This window comes from Rhinatrema bivittatum, chromosome 1, assembly GCF_901001135.1.
Source record: "Rhinatrema bivittatum chromosome 1, aRhiBiv1.1, whole genome shotgun sequence".
NCBI lineage: Eukaryota > Metazoa > Chordata > Amphibia > Gymnophiona > Rhinatrematidae > Rhinatrema > Rhinatrema bivittatum.
Window position 1 is genome coordinate 420712167 of NC_042615.1, and position 20549 is coordinate 420732715.

Below are 20549 nucleotides of genomic sequence, written 5' to 3' on the forward strand. Positions count from 1 at the left end.
AGGTTCCACATTTGCTCCAGGTTCACTGATATACTAACAAAATTGAACATACTGAAAAAAAGGATTAGAAGTGTAATTTTTTTTTTTATATGTTCACTGGATTTACTTATGTTTTCCTGAATGTCAGGTATTTCCAACAAATTTAATATCAATATATATATAAAGAAATTGACATTTTTTTAGATTAATAGGAAAACATATCTTTTAATAGAAAGATATCTTGAGATCCATATTTAGAGGCATTTAGCCAGATAACTCACTGGTTATCCAGCTAAATAAATATTTGAGCCCCTGTCTGGCTAAACTGTAGCCAGATATCTTATCTGTGGTCAGAGTATGCTCTGTTTCTTTTTAGTTAGGCCAGGATTTTCCATTTTCGCAGAAAATGGTGAATCCCAGCGGTAACGGGGGGGGGGTAGGCCTGCAAAAGCCAGCAGCGATCACACCACAGCAGTGCAATCGCTGCCGGCTTTCGCACCCAATTGCGCCAGTGTGAAAGGTGGTGCTATTGGGCGCGCTACTGGTGGCGAAAACGTGTCTTACCTTATCGCCGCCAGCGAAGATAGCGCCACGTCCGCCTCCTCGCCATCCCAACTCCTCCTGACTCCGCCCCGACACTGCCCCGGCAATTTATTGCACACAAAGAAGTCCCTTTTTGCGTGTGATAGCCTTAGAAAATGACCCCCTTAGTTAGGGAAAAAATGTAAAATTTATTTTGGAGATATTTGGGCTTAATTCTGCCAGGCTCCAGAGTTGGCTTGGCGTGCTTTAGGGAGCTATTGACACGTGCTACAGAGACAGTGCATGAGCGAATCAAATACCCATGGACCGGTTTTGAAAAAAACGCCCCCCGGGCTGATATTTTTCTGCAATCCACTCCTGCCCACTGCTAGCCCTCCTCCTTTTTCTGCAAACACATGCTTCAGTCTTAAACAGGAAGTGCATGCCAGGAAGAGGGGGATGGGGAAGAGGCTGGATACTATAGTATAGGGGACATCACAGACTGCGAAGATAGTGATGCTGCCACAAGCACAGTACGCACAGCTCTTGCCTGTCCCTATTCTGCTGTTTCCTGGTTTGAGGGAAAGTCTGCCTGCCTCTTTGTTCTGCCCTCAGTGACAGCACTGACACAGCCCTATGCCAGTAAACTCAATGAGGGATCTAAGAGGCAGTACTGCTAGCAGATAACTCAGGAGTTATCTGCTAGCAGATCTGGGAGACTTGGGTTCTCTGGAGTTTGGATGGGAAACAGGCTGAGGCTCACAAGTAAAGAAAACAAGATGGAGATTTTAAGGACTGAAATGGCTCTGTCAGTTGATGGATTCTGCCAGTTCAGCATTAGTGAATTGACTGGGGTCAGAGAACAGTGTAAGACAATGCTTCAAAAGGTTTTTAAGTAAGAAAAGCAATGTACCGGTACTTGTTCCTTGTCCTACATTTTGGTTTACAATGCTGGTATGAATTATTTGTTAAAATAGTGACTTCATTTTTGTGCTGTTTGTGTAAGTGTGGCACAGGAGACAATAAGCATAAGCAGACTGATCTTTAAAAAATATTTGTAACTACTGTGTAAAATTTAGCAATAAATAGTTATACCGTAGCATGCTTCTATGTCTATCTCTATATATACAAACATAAAAACTAAATTATATATATATATTCTTGATAGGTAAAATTTCACTTATTTTGCAACTATTTTTTTTGTTAAATAAAGCAACTCATTTCAGCAGCACAAGTGCGCATCAATTACCTTAAAATTCTTGGAGAACTTAAAAGCTATGGAGGGAAAGTCTTCAGTGCCACTCTACTGGTATGTATAACATTTTAATTGTTTTCTTAATCAGAAAATTCTCATTTTGTATCATCTTAAAACCGTTCACTTCTGATCTTTCTTTCTTTTCTTTGATAGTTACAGGACAGGGAGTTATATGTTACCCTTTTGGTCGGAGCCAAGTATGGAATTAGTCAGATTGTCAATAACAAGCTGAACATCATGACCACCCTGGCGGAGTTCTCCAACATCAGCAGAGTAGAACTGAGTGCAGAGTCGGAAAAAGTGAGCATGATGAAAGTTTACCTGCAGGATGTGAAGGTAAGCAGTGCCTAAATTCATTGGGGTAGATTTTAAAAAGCATTTACTCGAGCAAAACTGGTTTTTGCTCGAGTAAATACACTTTACTCAAGTAAGTGGGCTTTTCAAAATTGCTACAATATATGCCATTGAATTGTCCATAGGATTTACTCAAGTAAGTGCACTTTACTCGAGTAAATAGCTTTTGAAAATTGCTACGATAGTATGTCACATTTACATGCGTAACTCCTTTGAAAATGACCCCCATTGAGGTCCATATTCAGTCACTGGCCGGATTGCAAAGTTAGGCAGATAAACCTATCCAGCTTAGGCCTGGATTTATCAAAATGCACTAAATATTGTATGTGATAGAAAAAGTGCATGTTTTATGGTAATAGGCAGTTTATTGTAATTTGTGCTATTACCTATGTGAAGCACTAAGTTACTGCAAATTGTGATAACTTCTTTGCACTTTGAGATAAGTGCCAGAATTGTGGTATTTCCTACATATAACCACTGGGGGAACCATGTTTACTATCAGGGTCACTGAGGAAGGAGAGAGGGAGTGCCTAGCCATAATGCCCTCACACTAGATAGGTATTTATATCTCTATGGGAGGCCCACCTAGTAACTCGAGGTGAGGTTTAGGTATTAGTGTAGGGGTTAGGGGCCACTTTGACATTCAAAGTGAGACGTACGAACAGAACAGTGCTCTCTTGTGAAGATTTGTTGACTTAGCTAGGTTGAGAGAACATTGCACAAATCTCATCTTTGAGTGAGTTTCCTCACTCTGAAGCTCATCAAATCTTCACAAGAGAGCACTGTTCTGTTCGTACGTCTCACTTTGAATGTCAAAGTGGCCCCTAACCCCTACACTAATACCTAAACCCCACCTCGAGTTACTAGGTGGGCCTCCCATAGAGATACAAATACCTATCTAGTGTGAGGGCATTATGGCTAGGCAATCTCTCTCTCTCTCTCCTTCAAAACTACTAAAACCAGCATTTGAGAACACATTGCAACATGCTTTAATGCAACCTATCCACTAGTTAACCTACCCTGTTAATTTGGAGGATTATTCAGTGATGCAGCTGCATTATTGAATATAGCTGGCTGTCTTAAAAATAACCAGATACATTTATCTGGCTAGCTTTAGCACTGGTCTAGGGCACAATCCAAGTTCATTGGATAATAATACATCCCAGAATGCCACTGTTATCTGGCTAAATTTTTGGTGGATAATGAGATATTTGGTTAAAGTTTAGTGGCCCAAATATTCAAAGTCAGCATTTAATGGGATAACTTGTGAGTTTTCCAGATAAATGCCTCTGAATAAGGACCTCCTAGATTTCAGTTCTTTATTCTGCATTAGAATTTTTCCCAAAATTCCTTGATGAACTTCCAGAAGGGGAGGTATAGTTGCCAACTATTAGTTGGGAGAGCTAAGCGCTCTTATTTTTGGACTTATGTGTGTGGTGATGTTTATGGTTTTAACTTGTTTTAATGGTTCATGTGATTTATAGTGGTACCTGCATTAAGAATCCTGTTTTGTGACTGGACTATCAGTTGATACTATACAAATTCAGCATTATTTATGCATTTAAACCCCTCATATTACTAATTTGGTACATCTTCTTAAGAAGCAGTTCTGTGAAATGAACTTTTGCCATTTGCCTCATTTGTATTTGTGATTTTGTGCTTTTATCTACTCCTAGATGTGTATAGAATACGTATTTCTGCTTTGTAGGGGGCAGTGCAATTAGGGGTAGATTTTAAAAGGAGTGTGCACGCGTCCATGTGTGTGTGGTTCCCAGCATGTGCACATGGATGTGCCGATGTTATAACATATACGCGCCAGCGTGCACATGTCATAAAATCTGATGGCCGTGAGCGCATGTGTGGTTGGCGCACATGGGGAGGCGAATTTTCGGAAAATTCGTGTGGCCACACAATCGGGCCTCCCCCAGTTCCCTACCCCCCTACCTAATCTCCCTCCCTCTTCCCCTCTCCTCCCCACCCCCTAAACCCTTCCTTTGCACTTATGTTTTTTTTGTTTCATTACTTACTGCTCCTCTGGAGCAGAAGTAATTTGTGCACGCCAGCCAGCTGCTGGCCTACACTTTCCTAGGACAGCATAGTATGGCATTGTCCCAGCCCATCCCCGCCCCACCCCTCCCTTCCCATACCCTTCCCCCTGGCCTGCCCCTTCGGAGAGGCCCAGCACTTGCGTGCATACTGGGGTTTACGCGTGTGGTTGAGCCCGTTTTAAAATGTGCGCAGCGCTCACAAGGCCCAGCCACGCACGGAAACCCCGGGCTTTACGCACGCAGGGCCTTTTAAAATCTGGGCTTTAATGTTTTGGTCTAATCTTGTAGCAAGGCCTCTAATTTTCTAAAATACAAATGTATATATATTTGCTGTATTTATGTATATCTCGATATAGATATAGGAAAAGATATATAGTATATTTTAATTTCCCGTATCATGCACCATCTCATTGCTTGATTCATCATTCTTTGCAGTATTTTCCCTATATAACAAGCTTCTAAAGGGTGTTTAAATTATAGTCCTTTTTGCTTAAGGATATTTGCCCCAGGCACTAAATTGACAAAGCTCCCTGGAGATGGCAGACAGCATACACAGTATTTGTTTGTCATCTGAATGTCAGTAAAAACTCCACTTTGAGAAAACTAATGATGGATATAAGAGCTGTCCAAATTGTTGTGAACAGTTTGACACAAACCTAATTAAGCTTTGCATATGCACAGCTCATTTATTGTATGCTTAAAATCAACCCTAATAAATGACCCACTGAATGCAGTGCCATTGGTTTATTGCTGATTCCCATTTATCAACCTTAGCTTTAATAAATTTCCTCTGACACCTTTGAAAGTCCAGACAATGAGATCATGTCTCTTACATTTGATGTCTTACTCCAAAAATAATTGATTTATTAATGTTGTGTGGGAGGAGGCTAGGTTTTCTGTATGCATCCTTACTTGATGTCATCTAAATGAGTGCTAGCTTTCTTGGAAGCTAATTATGTGGACAAGAATGGAGCTCAAACTTAGTACTGGGCTGCCCTCTGCTGAGTTCTAAGACATAGCATCTCAACTTCAGAGAATTGATATTTTATCAAATATAGGTTCATTTCAACTGCAAAGTTTTGTAGTCTCATTACTTCTGGCATTCCCTCCACCTTCCCCTTGTTGAGCAGTAATGACACATGCAGGCAGCCTAAGACCTAAGTAACTCTGTACTATTTAAAGCCAGGGTAACTGTGTTGTTTCTTCAGTAGCTGATGAAGAAAGGATCTATGGAAAGCTCATCACAGATGTATTAAGTTAGTCTAATAAAAAGATATCACCTGCAACTTGTTTTTTGATCCTTAATTTTACAACAATATTGCATTAAGTACCTTATAGGGAATACATTTTAGATGCAAACCTGAGTTCATCCTTTATGTTAGAAGGATTTGCTCCCCAGACCAGCCAGGGCTTAGGATAAGGTGGAGGCAGTGCTCATAGCCCCTGGAGGGAAGGAATCTCAGCCATTGCACTATCATGACAATGGCTGGATTACATTGGGAGGGAATAGAAGGGGGAAACCCCACAAAGCTGCAAATGAAGGCTCATGATAGGACTGCTTCTGATTGAGCTAAAAGCCTAAAAGAGCAGAAGGAAACCACCAAGCCAAAGAAAAATGCATTAAAAAAGTTTTTTCTTTTGTTCTGTCTGTTAATCCATCTTTACCATTTTCAAGTTATTTTTCTCCGCTCGCTCTCTCTCTCTATAAATATATATATATATATGTATATATCTACAGATTTGGTTTCTAAACAAACAACAAAAACGAGAGGGAAAAGGATCACAATCCAATAATAAAGTCTATAGAACAATTTTTTGAAAGCAAATGACAATATCATAAAAGTCGCTCGTAAATTGTAATCTGTTGGCTGAGCAGTGGCAGAGATTAAGCAGACAGAAATTTAGGCCAAGTACTACTCTCTGGCAGACTTTATAAATGAAAAATACAATTTAAAGTTTTAGGCCTCCAGTCATTTAATATAGTCATTCCAATGCCTTACTAATTTCATAAATTTAATTTTGTTATCCTTTACTTCAAGGAGTTAGTATAGTCCAAAAGCAATATGAAAACCAGTGAGTCCTCTCTCCCCATAGCAAGGCTAAGACCTTAAGATTTATTTATTTATTTGTTTGTTTAAAAAGTATGTCTTAATCACCTTTCTGATTACATCTCTCAAAGCCATTTACAACATAATCATTACATTCAAACAATATACAATAAGATTTGTCTGCAGATGTTCTCTGAAACCTAAAAATTGGTTACTTCTCCAAGGTAGCAAGGAAAAATCTTCCATCTATAGTCAGTGCTGGCAAAATCAATCACACAGCACAAGCAGCCAGCCTAGGCTTGCATAATGGAAGAGGCCACAAAAGCCAGCCTAGACCGTCTCATTCATTTGTTGGGGAGTTTGCAAGAAGCACGGTAATCTTGCTAGAGGCTGTTCTGACTCTCCTTGGAGCTGCAGCTTTGTGCCCAAGAAAGAGAAAACTGCTGCTGCGTGCAATGGAATGCACAGTGTCTATGATCCACCTGAATGGTTTGTAAGCAGAGTGTTGTCTGTGAGGAATGGGAAGCAACCTGGGAGGCTGTGGTGACAACAAGGAGTGCAAGAGCCTAGAGGGTTAGTATGCCAGACCCGCTCCCCTTATACACATTCTAGCAGAAGAACACCAGCTCCTGCTTTTATAACCCAGGGAGTCAGCAAACTCAGCTTCTGAGGTTGAAGAAGCCCGGTTTCTGCGCAGCGTCAATGATGCCAGTATATTGTACCAAATATTGCCTTGCATCAGAACTCATTATATCTATGTTGAGCTTTCTGTAGCTGTCACATATCCAAATGAAGGACTTTATCAAAGACTGATAGTGAGCATTTGAAATAACAAATCATTTTTTACTTTTTTTCCCTCAAAGCCACTTTCTCTTCTGCTGGAGTCGAACAATGCCAAAGACCTTGCCTGTCTTATTACTGGCTATTACAAGCTGTTTGTGGACTCAAGCACTTCTGTGTTCTCATGGGGTGGGCCTAAGCAAGTACACCGTTTTTCAGCTGAAGAAGGTACTACTTTTGTCTTATTTTCTTAATTTTTACTTTATTGCTTGATTTTGCCCTTTTTAAAAGTCAGATCATCATCTAGAAGTAATCCGTCAGCCATTATCAATTGAAAATAAGAAAGGGGCTATCTAAGCTGGCTCCTTGAAGTGACTGTGCCTTGGGCTATGAGAAAACATGCCTGAGACTTGATCACATGCTTCACTCCACTGGGCAGACCTGAGGCAGCTCTTACTAGCACCAAATGAATTGCACAATAGCATAGCAATGTAAGTCAGCGGTTCCCAAACTTGTCCTTGAGACCCCCCCAACCACTCGGATTTTTAGGATATCCACATACAGTTGTGCTCATAAGTTTACATACCCTGGCAGAATTTGTAAGATATGTAGCATTTTAAGAAAACATGAGTGATCAGACAAAACATATGTCTGTTATTTTTAATGTGTGTCAAATTAAAACAATTATACATTATAGAATAGCAATAAGGGAAATAATGAAATGGTCCTGTTCAAAAGTTTACATACCCTTGAATGCTTGTGCTGATAATATACATTCAAGTTGACACCACTTAGGTTGAGATGGAAATAAAGGATAGCTATCCACACCTGTGCCTTGTTTGTTTGTAGTTAGTATAAAAATATTCAATGAGTTTCTTAGCCCTTGAGAAACCCTTGTGCATTTCATTCAGGGCTGCACTGACTTTGATGGTTACTGAAGCATGGGGAAAGCAAAAGAACTGTCAAAGGATCTGCGAACAAAAGTAGTTCAACTTTATAAATCAGGAAACAGATATAAAAAGATATCCAAAGTACTGTTCAAACTCTGATCAGGAAGTGGACAATTATGGGTTCTGTTAATCCAAGCCAAACCAAGAAAGATTTCAGACACAATTGCCAGGAAAATTTATCAGAATGCAAAGAAAAACCCACAAGCAACTTCTACTAAAATACGGGCTTCTCTGAAACAAAGTGGTGTAGGTGTTTCAGCATGCACAATAAGGAGATACTTGAACAAAAATGGGCTGCATGGTAGAGTTGCCAGAAAAAAGCCATTGCTGTACCAACGCACCTGCTTACAATAGGCCAAACAACACCTAGAGAAGCCTCAAAACTTCTGGAACAAAATAATTTGGAATGATGAGAACAAAACTGAACTTTATGGTCACAACCATAAGTACTATGAAGAGAAACACACCATCTCTACCGTGAAGAGGTGGATCTCTGCCATTTTTTTGGAGGGGGGGGGGAGGGAACGTGAGTTACAGTGGCACCGGGAATTGAATCACAATTGATGGCAGGATGAATGCAGCATCTTAATAGAAAATATTGGTCTGCCCAGTGGAGTGAAGCTGTGCATGGAGCGAATTTGGATTTTCCAACATGACAAAGATAAAAAATATAAGGCCAAGGCAACCCTTCAGTTGCAGCAGCAGAAGACAGTGAAGATTCTGGAGAAGCAATCACAGTTTCTTTTTTTTTTTTTTTTTAATTTATCAAGTTTTACTTATATACACAAGCATCCACTTGTTAAGAAATATACAATGCAGGTGAAATAAAATACATAAAGTGTTGTAATTTCATTGTAAGAAATTCAAAATTAAACTGCAATAGTATTACAATAAAAGAAATAAAGAGGAGGGCCCATTGAAATGGAGCGTTACTTAAATCTAAGTGTATTATACAACCACAATGAGAAATATGGTAGTCTGAGTAAGTACATCAACCTTTCTTACAAATACCAAACAAACAAAGGAAGACTTTAGGTGTGGGAGTCTAGGAATTGTTATGATTCTGAGAGGTGGATCCTTAGTCCGAGGTAGAGTTGGCGCTACCTGAGAGAGAGGACCCTCACAGGTCCATACCGTCGGAAGGTGAGGCTGTACTGAAGCGAGGACCAGCTGGAGCTTCATCAGTACCAGCCCCGTTTCCCCCAGGTTGAGCCCTTGAGTACGTGGAGCCGGCTGGACTAGGTGGACCTCCGTGAAGGCAGGAGAAAAGTCAATGTACAGTCCGAGGTTGAAACCTGAGGGAGGTCGGAAGCTGGTCCAGACTTCGGAACCAGAAGGATAGTCAGAAGCCGGTCCAGGGGGTCAAAGCCAGATGATCCATCCAAGGAGGAAGGGAGCAGAAGCAGGAACCGGACAGGAGGACAGGAGCAGATCCGAGGAGGATAGGCAGCGGAGCATAGGAAACAGGAACAGGAACTCAGGAACAACATGGGACCAGGAGCCAAGAAACCAAGGCAAGGTCTGAGGAGCAGACCTTGCCTTAAATAGCAAACAGGTAGGAGGAGTCCCCAGGAAGGAGCCATGACTATTTCCTGTTGGGGCCCATTTAAATATCTAAGCTCAGCCATGCGCACGGCTCTAGGGAGGCCCTGCAGGGGAGGAGTCAGCAACCAGGAAGAAGGCAGGCCGGGACACAGCCAAATCAGCGACAGCTGGGACAACCGTGAAGAGAGCGTCAGGGACAGTTGCCAGCTCCTGCCAGCACTTCAGAAGCCACCCGTCCATGTCGGTAGGTGGCCGGCCCCGGTCGTGGGCTCCCGCGGCTGGCGGCCATAACAGTACCCTCTCGTTTAGGCCCCCCCTAGAAGGCTTGGGCTTTCCCGGGTGATCGGTATGGAAGCTCTTATAAGATCTTTATCTAGGATTTTAGTAGCAGGTTCCCAAGAGTTCTCTTCAGGCCCGAATCCCTCCCATGCTAGGAGGTATTCCCATGTTTCCGGACATCGAAGATCTCACGGACCTGGTATATGGTTTCCACCTCCACCCTGGGCTGCGGAACGTCAGGGGCCTTCCAAGTATGCCAGGTGAGGACCAGGGGTTTCAAAAGGGACACATGGAAGGAATTATGGATTCTTAGTGTTGCAGGCAGACGAAGTTGATAGGTCATGGGACCAAGTTGCCATATCACTGGGAAGGGACCAGTGTAACGAGGTGCCAATCTCATCGACGGGACTCTCAGATGGATGTGCCTGGTGCTAAGCCACACCTTCTCTCCTGGACGGAACCAGGGAGCCGGTCTTCGATGCTTGTCAGAAAATCTCTTCGCAGTGTGAGCCGCCTTGAGGAGCATCTGATGGGTATGGACCCAGAGCCTCTTCAGTTGTGTTGCTGTTAGCTGGGCTGCTGGCGAGGGAACAGGCAGTGGCAAAGGCAAGGGCGGCCTGGGTTGTCACCCAAAAACAATTTGAAAGGTGAGGTCCCGGTCGAGGTACAGGCATGTGAGTTGTGGGAGAACTCAGCCCAGGGGAAAAGTGCTGCCCAATCGTCCTGACGGGTGTTGACATAAAAACGTAGAAATTGTTTTAAGGTACGATTCGTACATTCCGCTTGACCGTTGGCTTGAGGTGAACGCAGTGGTAAATCCAGGGAAATGCGAAACTTCTTACAGAGGTTGAGCCAATATCGGGCCATGAACTGAGGTCCACGATTGGATGCGATGTGCTGCAGTAGTCCATGGAGGCGGAAGATGTGTAGCATGAATAGTTGGGCCAGACGGGAGGGAGGATAGCGGGGTGAAGTGGGCCATTTTTGAAAATCGGTCCACTACTACCCATATCACTGTGTTGCCCTCAGAGGGCGGAAGATCCACAATAGATTCTGTGGAGATATGTGTCCATGGCTTCGTGGGGGATAGGAAGAGGTTGTAATAGCCCCCAAGTTTTCCCTGCTGGAATCTTGTGCTGAGCACAGATTGGGTATGAATCGACATACGCACGTATATCTTTGTGCATCTTGGACCACCAATAATACTGCTGGAGAAGGGTTTGGGATGGACTCATCCTGGATGCCGGCCAACTGGGAGTCGTGATCCCAGGCTAGGACCTTGCTACGAAGCCTTTTTGGCACCACAGTTTTACTAGGAGGATGATGCGAGCTGGTTCTATGATGTGTTGGATAGGCTCTTCCATGTCTTCAGCAGAGAAGAAGCGGGATAAGGCATCTGCCTTAATGTTTTTACTAGCTGGGCAATAGCGAAATTAAAAGTTAAAACATGTGAAAAAGAGTGCCCAGTGAGCTTGGCTCGAGTTTAGGCGTTGGGCCCACTGGAGATACACCAAGTTCTTATGATCTGTGTAGACAGATATACGGTGTTGAGCTCCCTCTAACCATTGTCGCCACTCCTTGAACGCAAGCTTAATGGCTAGGAGCTCCTTGTCGCCGATGGAATAGTTTATGTTCTGCCTGAGAGAATTTCTTCGAGAAGTAGGAGCACGGGTGAGAGGTTCCCGAATTATCGTTCTGGTTAAGCAGAGCTCCTATTCCCTCAACGGAGGCATCCACCTCCACCATAAACGGACGTCTGGGGTCTGGGTGCCGAAGGCAAGGCTTCTGTAGAAAGGACTTCTTGAGAGCCTGGAAGGTTTCTTCAGCCTTGAAAGGCCAGGCCTTGATATTTGCCCCTTTACGGGTTAGGGCCATGAGAGGCGCCGTCAATTTTGAAAAGTTCTTGATGAAACTACGATAGTAGTTAGCAAAACCGAGGAAGCGCTAAAGCGCTCGTAATCCACTAGGTTGGGGCCATTCTTGGATACATTTCAACTTGGAGGGATCCATCTGAAAGCCCCGATTCGAGACAATGTACCCCAGAAAGGGTAAGGACTCTTTTTCAAAAATACACTTTTCTACTTTGGCATAGAGTCGATTCTCTCTCAGGCATTGAAGAACTTGGACGACATGTTGTCGATGCGTCTGTAAGTCATGGGAATAGATCAAAATGTCGTCTAGGTAGACCACCACGCATACATAAACTAGGTCTCGAAATATTTCGTTAATAAGGTGCTGGAAGACGGCAGGAGCATTGGTAAGTCTGAACAGCATGACGAGGTACTCATAATGGCCGTTCCGGGTATTAAACACCGTCTTCCACTCATCACTCTCTCGTATCCTGATTAGATTGTAAGCCCCCCGAAGATCCAATTTCGAAAAGATCCTGGCCCCCTGCAGGCGGGCAAAGAGTTCGGCTATCAATGGCAAAGGGTACCGGTCCTTGATGGTAATAGCATTAGCCCACGGAAATCGATACAAGGGCACAGAATCCCATCCTTTTTGCCGACGAAGAAGAAGCCGGCCCCGGCTGGGGACGTAGACCGTCGGATAAATCTCTTCTGGAGGTGATCCTGGATATATTCGGACATGGTGCGGGTTTCCAGGGTGGACAGCAGATAGACTCGTCCACGAAGTGGAGTGGCTCCAGGAACTAGATTTATAGCGTAATCAAATTCTCGATGCGGGGGCAAGGTGTCTGCAGCCTTCTTGGAGAACACATCAGCGAACTGATTGTACTGAGAGGGCAAACCCTCTAAGAGTGAGGTACAGAGGTAGCTAGAGGAGGGGAGTGGCTCCCTTATGGCAGGTTTCCTGGCATGATGGACCCCAGTGTGTTAGTTGTAAAGACGTCCAGTTGAATTGCGGGTTGTGGCGTTGCAACCAAGGGATACCAAGTACAACTGAATGGATGGCTTTCTGGATAACATATAGAGAGATGTGTTCCGTATGGCTCGGTGCGATGTGGCATTCCAGGGGGACCGTGCGGTGCGTTATTCTCCCTGGCAGAGGATCTCCGTGGATGGAGGAGAGAATCAAAGGCCTTGGGCACAGGCGAGTGGGGATGCACAGCTGTTCCACAATGTCTCGCAGGTTGAAGTTTCCTCAGGCCCCAGAATCTCCCAGGGCCAGCGTGGAGAATTCGTGGTCTCCGAGGAAAAGGATGACAGGCAAGGTAAGCGGGGGAGCCACTGAAGTAATGCCTAGGGTTACTCCCCCAGTGGAACCTAGGCTTTGGAGTTTCCCAGTCAAATTGGGCAGCGAGCAATAAGATGGCCCGATCCCCCACATTAAAGGCAGAAACCTGCCTTTCGGCGCCTTTGTTGCTCCTCCGGAGAGAGAGGGCCTCGTCCTAACTGCATCGGTTCTTTGACAGTCCCCTTGATGGTGGACAAAGTTCGAGAGATGGGAGAAGATGGACTTGGAGAAGTAGGGCCCACCATGCTTCTTCTTGAGCCCAGGCATTCACGAGTCCTTTCCTGCAGACAGTGGTCAATCCTAGTTGCCAGCTCAATGAGGGAATCCAGTGAGCGTGGCAGCTCCTGAGCTGCCAGCTCATCCTTGATCCTGGCTGACAATCCCTCGAGAAATATGGTGCGGAGACAGCCCTCCTCCCAATGGAGATCCGACGCTAGGGTTCTGAATTCTATCATGTAGTCCACAAGCGGACGTCCTCCTTGACAGAGATGTAGAAGGCCGGAACCGACAGCTACTTGTTTTCCCGGATCCTCGAATGCTGTTCAGAACAGCTCCAAGAAGCTAGGGAGATTTTGCAGGACTGGGTCTGAACGTCGCCATAATGGGGAAGCCCAGGCCAGGGCCTTGCCCTCTAACAGGGATAGGATGTATGTAGTCTTTGTTAGGTCATCTGAAAAGAGGGACGCCTGAAGACGGAAGTGCATACTGCACTGATCGAGGAACCCCTGGCACAGGCGGGGTTCACCGGAGTAACGTGGAGGAGTTGGTAGTGGAATTACCGGGCAAGGATGTCCCTGCATCACAGGCGGCAGTGGTGCTGGTGTAGGAATTGCATGATTTGCGACCACTGAATCTAGGTGGGCATTGAACCAATCCAGGGAGGACGCCAAGGATTCTAATACCCGTTGTTGCTCCAGAATCTTCTGGGCCAGGCCTGGAATGGCTGCAGGGCTGAAGCCTCTGCCGGATCCATGGCCTTGGTTTACTGTTATGATTCTGAGAGGTGGATCCTTAGTCCGAGGTAGAGTTGGCGCTACCTGAGAGAGAGGACCCTCACAGGTCCCTACCGTCGGAAGGCGAGGCTGTACTGAAGTGAGGAGTGGCTGGAGCTTCACCAGTACCAGCCCCATTCCCCCCGGGTTGAGCCCTTGAGTATGTGGGGGCCGGCTGGACTAGGTGGACCTCCATGAAAGCAGAAGAAAAGTCAATGTACAGTCCAAGGTCAAAAATCTGAGGGAGGTCAGAAGCCGGTCCAGGGCTCGAAGCCAGAAGAATGGTCAGAAGCCGGTCCAGGGCTCGGAGCCAGAAGAATGGTCGGAAGCCAGTCCAGGGGTCGGAGCCAGAAGAAAAGTCGGAAGCCGGTTCAGGGGTCGAAGCCAGAAGATCCATCCAAGGAGAAAGGGAGCGGAAGCAGGAACCGGACAGGAGAACAGGAGCAGGTCCGAGGAGGGTAGGCAGCAGAGCACAGGAAACAGGAATAGGAACTCAGCATCAGGAACTCAGGAACAACACGGAACCAGGAGCCAAGAAACCAAGGCAAAATCTGAGGAGCAGACCTTGCCTTAAATAGCAACAGGTAGGAGGAGTCCCCAGGAAAGAGCCATGATTATTTCCTGTTGTGGCCCCTTTAAATAATCTAAGCTCAGCCGCATGTGCGGCTCTAGGGAGGCCCTGCAGGGGAGGAGTCAGCAACCAGGAAGAAGGCAGGCCGGGACGTGGCCAAATCAGCGGCGGCTGGGACAGCCGCAAAGAGAGCGTTGGGACAGCTGCCAGCTCCTGCCGGCACTTCAGAAGCCGCCCTTCCAAGTCAGTAGGTGGCCAGCCCTGGTCACGGGCTGCCACGGCCAGCAGCCATAACAGGAATGCTTTCAGTTGAGATGGCTCAAAATATACATAATTTTGTTCTCGAAATCTTAAACAGTATTTGCATGGAAAGCATAGTTGAAATTGCGCTCCCTTTTGCAGAGCTTCTGCTCTCATTCGAGCCGATACAGTACAAGTCGCAGGAGAGCCGGCGAGTGCCCGCTCTCCCAACGCGCGCACAGGCCAGTGTCCTGGGCGCGCGATTCAGTATCGGCCCATATGCAAATGAGGGCCTGCGGTAAAAGGAGGCGCTAGGGACACTAGCACGTCCCTAGCACCTCCTTTTTGACAGAAGCGGCGGCTGTCAGCAGGTTTGACAACCGATGTTAATTTTTACCGGCGTCGGTTCTCGAACCCGCTGACAGCCACGGGTTCGGAAACGGATGCCAGCCAAATTGACCGTTCGTCTTCCAACCCAGGGGCAGATTTTTTTATTTTAATTTTTTAATTTAAAATTTTTTTTTTATTTTTATTTTTGGGGCCTCCAACTTAATATCGTTATGATATTAAGTCGGAGGGTGTACAGAAAAGTAGTTTTTTATGCTTTTCTGTACACTTTCCTTTGGCAGGTGTTAATTTCTGAAAATAAAATGTGAGGCTTCGCTGCACATTTTACTTTTTGTATCACGCGGGAATGACTAATAGGCCCATCAATATGCATTTGCATGTTGCGGGCGCTATTAGTTTCGGGGGGGATTGGCCGCATGTTTTCCACGCGCTATTACCCCTTACTGTATAAGGGGTAAAAATAGCGTGTCGAAAACGTGTGGCCAAACGGGCTAACAGTGCGCTCAGCCTGAGCATACTTTACTGCATCGGCCCGATTGAAAGAAACAACTTTCTCCTACCTTGGGTAGATTTTCTAAATCCAGATAGCACCAAACTTTATATCCATAAAACAACGCTTGGCTGTTTCTGAAGAAATGTCTAAAAACATTATTCTTATCCATAAGAAATGCGAATGATACTAGCAATGGTCTCCTTCTTGCAATAACTAAATCTTGCAAAGTCTCAAGCAATGCTGTTATATCCAATGGTACTACTGGTTCCTCTGGGTTTTCTGGGATTACTTCACTATATGGAAGGTAATAAGCTTTAGTTATTACTGGTTTCATAGCTTCAGGCAACTTTAATACTTGTGAAACACCATCCCAATTTCTTGACATCAACGTCATTAAGCCACTTTGGGAAGAACTCAAACATGCAGTTCATGCTGAACAACCAATGCAGTGTCTAGCTGCATTGTACAAATCAACTCCTTTTCATCCCTTATAAGGTCAAAATTTCTTCAATGAGGTCAGTTTTACAATGGATACCTCTGAATGTGTCTGTAACAACACCTCCCCTAACTCCAACCCACCTACTGAAAACTCACCCCGAATCAAAGTGTCCCCTTACAATGGTCTATATATAGAGTATCAGACTGAACCCTATAAAGATTCTCTCTCTCTTTCTCTCTCTCTCTGACTCTCAGCAGTAGTATCAGTACTGCCTCTAGAACACTGTTTTTGCCTGTGCGCACAAGGCTTTTAAAATCTCCCTTAAAGAATTTACAGGATTTGAAGGATTTTTGCCAAGAGGAGTGGGCAGCTTTACCACATGAGAAAATAAAGGGCCTCATTCACAACTGTCACAAAAGACTGCAAGCCGTCATTGATGCATTAGGTGGCTGGCAATGCACATTATTAAGAACTAAGGGGCAGATTTTAAAAGGACTGCGCGCATAAATCCAGGCGGATTTACGCGTGCAGGGGACTTGCCGGCGGCCTATATTGCATAGGCCGCCGGCACGCGCAAAGCCCCTGGACGCGCATAAGTCCCAGGGCTTTGCTTGGGGGGCATGTTGGGGGCGGTGCGGCATTCGGGGGCGTTCCGGGGGCGGGGCTGTTGGCATTGTGCCGGCCCAGGGGCGTGGCCGAGGCCTCCGAACCAGCCCCCGGGCCAGGGAATGGCACGCCAGCAGCCCACCGGCATGCACAAGTTACGCCTGCGAACAAAACTACGCCCGCACATAACTTTAAAAATCTACCCCTATGGGTATAAAAACTTTTGAACAGAACCATTTTATTATTTCCCTTATTGCTATGGTTTGTTTAATGATTCTGCTGTTCTGTGATGCATAATAGTTTAATTTGAAACACGTTAAAAATAACAGACATGTTTTGTCTGATCATTCATGTTTCTTAAAATGCTACACCTCTTACAAATTCTGCTGGGGTATGTAAACTTATGACCACAACTGTATACTGTACATGAGATATATTTGCAAGCACCACCGCTCTTGTATGTAAATATATATATCATGCATATTCATTATGGATATCTTGAAAATCCAACCAGACCGGCTGGGAAGTTGCTAGAACAGGTTTGGAAACTATGCAGTCTAAGCGTAGTGCCAGTAAATGTTAATTGTTGCCAGTACTCTGCCCTCTCACAAAAAATGTTCCAGGCAGGGCTGACCTGAGGGAGCTGCAGGGATGGAGCAATACTGGAGCCCAGAAATGCTGATGTATATGGCTCTGCCCCCAAACTTGCAGGAAATGTATAATGCTGGGGGTGGGATTAGCAAAGCAGTCTATTCTATATAAAAATTATGTACCAGTGAGTAAAAGGTGTAATCTTTCAAAAATCTCCATATATCTACCATACCTATTTCTTTCTCAGAGGCTAATGTACTAAGCTTTGGGGTTTCCTTCTAGTTAGTGGCTTTGTTCATTTGAAATTTTGCTGCCCATGCAAATGAACTGGGTAGCAAAATTGTTGCACCAAATTTAGTTCCTGGGACGGTTGAAAAAAGATAATTAAACCTCATTGTACAAAGATATGTTCACAAAATTCATTATTAATGAGCTGCTTTGCATGATTTCACATTGCAGCACCTCATTAATAATGAATTTAAGTAATGTAGCAAACTATGGCCTGGATTTATCAAAAATGCGGTAAGTACCGCATGTGATAGCAAAAGGGGTGTGTTTTATGCTAATATAGTATTTATTGCAATTTGTGATAATTACCTGTGTGAAGAGCTAAGTTAGTGCACATTGTGATACCATTTCAGATTCTGTGATAAGTGCCAAACCTGATGTATTTCCTGTATTCAACCACTGGGGGTACCAGTTTTTCAATGATCCCAGACACATATATGAGAGAGAGAGAGCGAGAGAGCGAGCCTGGCCATAATAGCATGGCCCATAGGCAGGTATTTGTATCCCTAGGGTAGGCCCACCTAGTAACTCGAGGTGGGGATTAGGTAAGTGTGTAGGGGGTTAGGGGCCACTTTGACATGCTACGTGACACCTACAAACAGAACAGTGGTCTCTTGTGAAGATTTGCTTGATGGACTCTCTACCTGGGTAACATCAAGCTAGGTTGAGAGAACCTTGCCCAAATCTCATCTTGGAGTGAGTTTCCTCACTCCGAAGGCCAGCAAATCTTCACAAGAGACCACTGTTCTGTTCGTAGGTGTCACGTAGCATGTCAAAGTGGCCCCTAACCCCCTACACACTTACCTAATCCCCACCTCGAGTTACTAGGTGGGCCTACCCTAGGGATACAAATACCTGCCTATGGGCCATGCTATTACGGCCAGTCTCTCTCTCTCTCTCTCTCTCTCTCTCTCTCTCTCTCTCTCTCTCTCTCTCTCTCTCCCTCCCTCCCTCCCTCCCTCCCCAGCCTTCAAATCATCTGAAATAAGCTTTACAGGACACATCACAAATGGCAATGAAACCTCAGTGCATGGTCACAGCCACTATCACAACACATTTCAAAGAGGTGTAGTTAAAATCTGCATTATGGCTGTGCAATAGCTCTTCACAGACAGGCTAGCCCTAACTCCTCCTATTTTTAGAATTTGCATCGCACCAATCGATATGGTGCGATCGCATGCGGTAAACACGTTTTCGCATGCATTAAAGGCCTATCGCATGCGAAAACGGGGCTTTTCACATGCGATAAGCCCTTAACGCATGCGAAAACGCCTTACCGCATTTTGAAAAATGACCCCCTATATGTGAAACTTTACTACCTCAAAAAATATATTTGAATTCAAGAGAAAATTTTTACCACAAAAAATTTTATTCACAGCGAAATATTTTTAAAAAATATTTTTACTTTTTAAATTTATTTTAAAGGGAATGTTATCAGATTAATTGGTGCTGATTTTTAATCTACAGGCTCTTGCCCACAATGGGCTTCAATCAGTATTATAAATTTAGCACTCAAGCTTATGTCATATACCTTTCCCCACCATTTTTTTACTTACAGAAAAACTTTTCTTATTATTAATTCTTGAAATTTTTACTTAGCTTAATATCCTGCTCAAACTGAGATACTCAAATATAACCCAACATTGTCAATGTTTCAGATTCTACCGATCCCTTCATCAGGGGAGCTCCACTCCAGTGGCGTAGCCACGGGTGGGCCTGGGTGGGCAGGTGCCCACCCAACTTAGACCCAGGCCCACCCAACTGGCACCGGAACTGCAAGGCTGTCGCGGGATCCCATCCCCGCGACAGCGAACAAGAGAACCCACACCTCGCGCGCCATCACGGCACACACGGGGAAGCGCTGCTGCGGTCGTATGGCCAACCGGTCTTCCTGTTCGGGGGAGCGGAAGCGCCGCGCGCAGCTTCCGCTTCCTCCCCCAAAGCAGGAAGATCAGCTGCCTCTCCTGCAGCCACCGGCCTCCTGCTATCTTCGGGCGTCGGGCGTATGGCCCGCCGATCTTCCTGCTTGGGGGGGGGGGGAGGGAGGAAGCGTACGTTGTGCGCTGCGCTTCCGCTCCACCCCCCCCGACAGGAAGTTCGGCGGTACGGCCCGACGCCCGAAGATAGCAGGAGGCCGGTGGCAGCAGGAGAGGCAGCTGATCTTCCTGTTTTGGGGGAGAAAGCGGAAGCTGTGCACGTGCTTGAATGTGTATGTGTGGATGAGAATGGGAGTGTGTGTGGGTGAAAACTGGAGCCTGGGTGCATATGTGGGTGAGAATGGAAGTTTGAATATGTGGGTGAATGGGAGCTCGAATGTGTGTATGTATGGTTGAGAATGGGAGCCTGGGTTTGTGTGTGGGTGAGAATGGGAGCTTGAATGTGTGTATGTGTGGGTGAGAATGGAAGCTTGAATATGTGGGTGAATGGGAGCTTGAATGTGTGTATGTGTGCGTGAGAATGGGAGCCTGGGTTTGTGGGTGGGTGAGACTGGGAGCTTGAATGTGTGTATATATGGGTGAGAATGAGAGCCTGGGTTTGTGTGGGTGGGTGACAATGGAAGCTTGAATATGTGGATAAGAATGGGTGCTTGAATGTGTGTATGTGTGGGTGAGTATAGGACCTTAAATGTGTATATGTGTGGGTGAGACTGGGAGCATGGGTTTGTGGGTGAGAATGGGAGTCTGGGTTTATGTGTGTGGGTGAGAATGGGTGCCTGATGTGCGTCTGTGTGTGCATAAGAATATAAGCCTGGGGAGGGGTGAGAACTTGTATGTGTGTCTGCAGAGAATGTGAGCCTGGGGAGGGGGGGAGAGCATATGAGAGTGAGAGCTTGAGTGTGTGAGAGGGAGTCTGTGAGAGAAAGTGTGTGTGTGGAAGGGAAGAAGACAGTAATAGAAGAAAGACACTGAAAAGGAATTAGGAAATGAGCTATAAGGGAAAAAATGGGAAAAAGAGACCAGGACCAACTGATTAGAAAAATACAAAGATCAGACAACAAAGGTAAAAATATATATCTATATTTT

At 45.2% G+C, this 20549-nt stretch overlaps 1 protein-coding gene across 5 annotated transcripts in view; it reads left to right on the forward strand.

Moving 5' to 3' along the window:
* FRMPD1 (FERM and PDZ domain containing 1) overlaps positions 1 to 20549 on the forward strand; it is a 504405-nt gene that overhangs the window by 467386 nt on the left and 16470 nt on the right. For all 5 annotated transcript variants that reach the window (XM_029603113.1, XM_029603121.1, XM_029603130.1 and 2 more), the window contains 3 exons: positions 1715 to 1810; positions 1910 to 2092; positions 7070 to 7214. In XM_029603113.1, the coding sequence (XP_029458973.1) occupies positions 1715 to 1810; positions 1910 to 2092; positions 7070 to 7214 (424 nt within the window). The remainder of the gene's footprint in view (positions 1 to 1714; positions 1811 to 1909; positions 2093 to 7069; positions 7215 to 20549) is intronic.